General features: G+C 30.8%; 1 protein-coding gene across 1 annotated transcript in view; it reads right to left on the bottom strand.

Moving 5' to 3' along the window:
• The window catches only part of LRP1B (low density lipoprotein receptor-related protein 1B), a 542,706-nt gene that overhangs the window by 375,620 nt on the left and 160,445 nt on the right, over positions 1-6,641 (bottom strand). Inside the window, exon 16 of the mRNA XM_012650500.1 lies at positions 5,407-5,588. Within this exon, the coding sequence (XP_012505954.1) occupies positions 5,407-5,588 (182 nt within the window). The remainder of the gene's footprint in view (positions 1-5,406; positions 5,589-6,641) is intronic.

The following is a 6,641-nucleotide window of genomic DNA, read 5'->3' as shown; positions in this document are numbered from 1 at the left end:
GCCCGCCTCGGCCTATAGTTTTTTCTCATAGGGTCACTGTGAGTAGTAAATTAGAAAATATATGGAACAAACTTAGGACATTGATAAGAATGTAGCAAGTGTTCAACAAATATTAGCTATTACTCTGCCCTAGGTATGGAATATGAGCATTAATTTTTTTTAGTTTAGTAATACCCACCTACTAGGTTCCTTGTTGCATCCGGATTGTATGTATATTATCACACGATTTGCCTGGATTTTATGTATGTTATTGCATGTTATTTGCTTATTTAAGTACTTATTAATCAGAAGAATATTACGAAAATACTCTACTGCATTGAAGAAACGTAATGTTTAACTGTACTCAGGTAAGCACAAGCCTTCATAAACACAGGATTTATTGTGTGTCTCTCAGTAAGAGGTAGCTAACTTCTTATGGCTAAATATCATTTCCTTTCCATACTTAAGCCTGATTGCTATACTTTTCAAATTTATCAAAAGGCCTGCACTAAACATAATGATAATTTTAACTTCTTGAAACGTAATCCCTAAAAAATTATCTATGTGTAAAATTTGTTATAATTATAATAAATAAAGCTGAAAATGAAAACTTTAGTGAAAATGTTGAAAGAAGAGTTCAAAATTGCACCCAGATAATATGCAATGTTTACTCAAGAACACACATAAAATATTTAAGCTCCAAAGAGTAGCTATTCTGCAAGTTATAAACCAGTATACACATATTAAAAAAGTCTGCTTATAACCATAACAACAGGCTTTGGGATGTCTTTTATAATTAAATAAAAATAGAACTTTAAAATTAATTAAATAGAACTCTTTTAGCTTTTACCTTTTTTTAATTCAGATAATAAATGTAGAGAAGCTTCTTCTACCTGCAATTATTTCAGATTTTGAATTTAAAATTAATCATTTATATTCATTCTCTGTTTTTGCCTAAATATGGTAATACTGAAATTTGCTGCTAGGATAGATTTAAAAATTGGTAGGAAAAAATTTTTTTTCTTATGTGACTGTATAGTTTAATGAAATATTTCTGTATTTCCCCCACAGAAATCAGAAACTGAGTTTTCACCCTGGTATGCCTTTCATTTCATCACAACAAATGTTCCCTTATGACTCTTCTCTTTGAAACATGCAGGTTATTTACATACCAGTGAATTGGTTTGTGCATAGGTGCAGGTACAATGTCCCTCTAGCTATAACCCCATGCTCTTTGTACATCTAGTTACCCATTTATTATTTTCTACAACAGTGAATTTAACAGTCTCTGGTAGGCACAATGATTAAGACATGGCTTTTGTGCTAAAGGAATTCACTTTCCAGATGGAAAGATAAACATTTACACTAAAAATAGTCATATAATATTAAATTTTCTGTATGTGGTGACCACGTAGACGTGATTAGGGAATGTTACTCAGAGTCTTGCCTCATTTATTTGCGTTATCATTATCCATATTGGCAATAATAAATACAAATACTGAGTATATAAGATGCCCTTTGCATATTTTCATTAATATATATTTCAAATTTAAAATAACACTACTATTTTCTTACAAATTTGCTAATAGACTATTAGAAAAGAAAAATACATTAAAATATAGCTTTAAATACAAGGCGTGCTTGTAACGATCTAGGCAGTTTTCTTTATTTTCAAAACCTCATATCACTTATACTAATTTAAATTTTTTTTAAAGGGCTATTGTCAACATGAAAAAAAGTACAGGATTTGGGGTTCTTTTTTCTTTATCCTTTGTTCAGATGGTTCTTGCTAAACATTCTCATGATCCAAGATTATTTGTTGCTGGAAAAGCTAATGTGATATTATAGGAAAAATATTGGACCAAAGCTTAAAAACTGGGTAAAATTCTCAGTTTAATATTTTACCACTAAACGATTCTGAATAATTCACTTAGTCAGTTTAGTTGAATGTTCTTATCTATACTGTAAGGAAAGTAATAAACATAATCCTATCTTTCTCAGAGACTCAAGGTAAACAGTAAATGTATCTAAAATGATAAAACTAGGAGAAAGTTTTCTAATTCACAAAATACAACAGGATTGGTCGTTACCTTCATTATAATTATTATTATATGGGAACGCCCATTCCCAATAGGTCTGCAAACTGATCATCTCCCTTTCTTGTATCTGCCTCTTTTCCTGTATTCCCCATGTTCTGGGGACATCACTCCTCTATTTACCTATTCGCCCAAACCAGAAACCTTGTAAGGCTTGTTTGTTTTTTGTTGTCATTCTGTTGTGTTTTGATTTATTTCTCCCTTTTATTCTGTAAACTGGTTCCACAATGGTATGTGGTTAAAATATTCCAATCATATACGTTCCTTGCAATTTATTGTATGAACCATGTTCTTCTCTGTGTCCGTGCTTTCCCAGAGAGCCTGTTTTTGCTGGAAATATCTCCCACCCTGAAGTGCAGCACATCACCTGGCTACTTCTTACTCAATCATTCTTGTCCATGAAGTTTTCCCTGATTCCAGTTGAGATAGGGATATTTCCTATTTTCTCTACCATATGAATTATTTCATTGTCCTGTGATTATTTACTCACCTGCCTATCTACTGGAGTGTGAAATACTTGAAGAGAGGACTGTGCCTTTTATTTTTATACTCATTCCTACCTAGAGCAATGCCAGGTATACGCTAAATGCTAAAGAAATATGAGTTGAATAAATGAATGAGTGGATGACTCTCTTTTCTGTTAATTAGGAATATCACACATTCACTTTAATGTCTATCATAATGGTCTTTTGTTGTGATTAACTGAAGTGACATCTTAATTATCCAAAATGATAAAATTATGCATAGCACAGTTTTAACATTAGTTATATTTCCTATTCTGTTTTAAAATGCTTATACATATTCTGCATAAATTATAATTTTTATAAATATTAAATGTAAATTATTATAATTACCCCAAATTCATAATAAATTAGAACACTCATTCCCAAACTAGACCAGATAACAGGATGATAAGGATAAAATTGTGAGAAAAATTAGGATTTCAAATGAATTTAAATATAGCAGCTAGGAAGGTGATCTGTCTACTTGCATCTTCTTTATTATTCCTACTAACTGCTATAGCCAAAGTAATATTGTGATAATTAGCATATTATTATTAAAATATGAAAAGGAATCCCAAATACCTTCTAAAAGTTTAGTTGCTTCATAACATTAGAGACATTAGACAGCCCAATGATTCTTCTTCTCCCTTAAACAAATCCTTGCTTTATCCTTTACTAAATATCAGGGCAAAACTCATACTTTTCAAGGAAATGGGTCAGTAGTATTGATATATTCAAAACATATGCAAGTCATAGGGGTAATCTGATATAGAAAAGTTCAATTACATTTTTATTAAATAATCTTATAATTTAAGCTGTCATTTTTGAAGCAGAATTACACAATATTTTTTACAGTTGTAGCATTTGCAGCCTGAAGCTCATCTCATAAGAGGTAAATTCCAGGTTGCCTATTGTCTCACTCTGGGGAAACAGAAAAACAGCATGAACAAAAAATGTGATTAAACTTTATCTATTAAAATAAGTGGCTTTAATTGTTTCATAAAAAGATTCACCTCCTATCTGCTTCTTTGGTTATAGTACAGCATATCCATATCATAATCCAAACATTATCCAAAAATAAAATCAAGGGAGTCATTTATAACATCTACAATAATTTAGTACTTGGATATTTTAATTTACACTTTTAATGGATGGGTTTATATTGATGATAACTTAAGGCTGCTTTCAGTTTATAGGCTAATAACTCTAATGTGGGAGAATAAAACTTAAACCTAGATTCACCTACATTCACCAGCCTAGGATATAGTTTTTTCTTCAATGGGAAATTCCACAAGACTGCTATTATCAAATTAATACTGCTTCTTTCATTTGAAAATGAAGCATCTAGAATGGCATGAAATGAGAAGCTAAGTCAGCTATATTGATTCTGAAGGAAAGAACAATAGTTTGGACACTCAAAAATAAATATTTTCTGATAAAATATTAAATGTCAAAGGAATTAAAATAGTCACATACTTATGAATGAGTACAGATGATAGCCAAATTTAGTACATCTAGCCATTATTTCTTGAAACATCTGTACAAACAGACTCTCTCGTGATTTTATTTGAGTTAAAACTGACACTTTTTTGAACCTTCTGTTGCTATGGTAAAGAAAATATCCTAAAAGGTAACGAAATGATTACATATATACTGAAAAGTTAAAATGTGCACATTACCTTGGAAACAGAAATACATTCACAATACAAATGTTTTTCTATTAGGTTCTGCATTTATCCAAATTAATGTTTAAAATTTAGCTACAAAATATACTATAACATTATCACTTTGCCAATTATAAACATGAGAGACCAAAAAACATAGATACATTAGCAAGAAGAAAATCTAATTGTTACATGTGGTATGATAAAAGCAGTGATTTGGTGAAACATATTTTATGAATGAAATTAATTTAGATAGAGGAATAATTAGACCACTAAAGTTGTCCTAACACTTACTACCATGAATATGTCCTATTTTAAAACATCCAACTTTCTTGAAATTTATTATTTTAACAAGTATGTAGGGAAGGTTGAACTTTACAAAGATCATTTCAGAATATGTAATCATTCTAAATTATAGTGCAAAAGAAAAAAGAAAAGAAAAGAAAAGAAAAGGCATGCATTCTCTACCTTTCAAAACAACATAATTGAAAGTGAATGATAATGGTCATAACCTATAGGAATTTAGCAAACATACACCAGACAGATTTGACACCTTAATATGCGTTCATCCCTCATCTGAAATCTCCAGCCTGCTGTCCTTGATGCTTACTTGACTTTTCTCCATTCTCACAATAGAATGCAAATGAAACACAGCTCTAAAACATGAACATTCCCTAATATCTGCACTTAATTTTTCTTCTTGAGGGCATTGATAATGCACCTTGTCATTTATTATCGATGGATACTGCTTACATCTCCTGCTATAAAGTGGTGCAGTAATTACATTATCCATATTTGTGACTACCACAAACACTGCAAAAGATGACCTAAGAGTTTGTTCTTCGTCTGCCTTCCCTCCAAGATTTAAAAACACTAAAACCAGTGAAATCCATATGTTTTATTCATTTCTGCAATACATTTTTTGGTCAGTTTTAAAGAGTTGTGTTTAAAACTTTTAAAAAACAGTTGCTGTAAAATCCAATTATTTTAACTTATGTTTTTCACGGTGATAGTCATTTTGCTGTTTTTGATTTTTCAGTAAGACTTTCTACACATTTATACTTTACATTGGGTTTCCATATTATTGATCTATAGAACTAGATTTACCACAGTGGACGTCATTCACAGTCTTAATCTTTAAGATTTTTAACATTTATTACAAACCCAGCTCGAGGATCTAAAGACAGGTCCCTGGGAAACTTCAGCCTTTTGCTAACGAGTATAGTAGGGTACAAGCCATTGAGTTTGGATACTTCAATGATCCTTTTTTCTGTGTCAGACCAATAGAGGTTTTTTCCAATCCAATCGACAGCGAGTGCATTGGGGACGGCTGTGTTATGCACTACCTAACAAAATAAGAATTTAAAAAGTTAACAGTGTAAATTCCTGGAATAAGAATTGAACAATTGCTTCTTGATTTTTACAGAGATATAGAATTCTATTTAAACATTAGGAATGGAATTTAGGTTAGAGAACAATTGACCATAATATAATATTACTTACTTGTCTGTGAGACATTACCTAATATGTAATCAGGCCCCCAGAAATTGCATATGGGTTTATGAAAAACAAACAAAAAGAAAAAACTGAATAAAAAGCTGTTGACCAACTGAGCAGCTGTTGATCACATTTTCACATTTTTGTTAGAGTTTATTTACTCATGCTCTTAAAATGCGGGACAAAATTCTATTTCACACACACAAACACACAAAGATTTGTTGATATTATTTCTCTTCAATAGATTCTAAGGAGATATCAATAGTGTTTACCACTCTCCCAACTGCTCTTGTCCTGTTTAAATGACTACAAGGACAGAAGAAAACACATATAAGAACATACAGAGAGTATTTTGAACCTACCCAAAGGGAAGTAACTCATACAACTGCTGTTATTAATTCTAACCCATGTTAATACCAAATATAATGAAAAGATGGGTTTTGCATGTATAAGTATGCATATAAAATGATTAAAAATTCTTGATCTGTGTTACTGGTATTTCTGAGTTCTCAGTGCTTTTAGAACTATATGGAAAAAACAGTTGAAACTTCAAGCTGTATAGAAGCCAGTAGTTACATAGTTAGAGACAAGAAAACATTAATGAAGTCTTAAAGTTATCATTTTTTCCTAATGTTAGCAATAATAAAGCTACAAATAAAGTGAATATATGAATATTTGCAACAATTAATAATATCAGTCTCCTGTCTTGAGTTGCAAGATATCTTTTCTCTTCTTCTCTTCATATTCCAAATTTGGAAAATAGGCATGGCTAACCATTCAAATAAAATCAGTGAATTAGTAATCTCAAGGGAAAAAAGATGTATTTTGCAATCTTATGTAATGACATGATTTACAGTAGCAATGAATAGATTGGAATGGAAAATATTAAAGTATTTTCAAAA

The sequence above is a fragment of the Propithecus coquereli genome, unplaced genomic scaffold (assembly GCF_000956105.1).
Source record: "Propithecus coquereli isolate 6110/MARCELLA unplaced genomic scaffold, Pcoq_1.0 Scaffold33, whole genome shotgun sequence".
NCBI lineage: Eukaryota > Metazoa > Chordata > Mammalia > Primates > Indriidae > Propithecus > Propithecus coquereli.
This window is presented reverse-complemented; position numbering and strand designations above follow the sequence as displayed.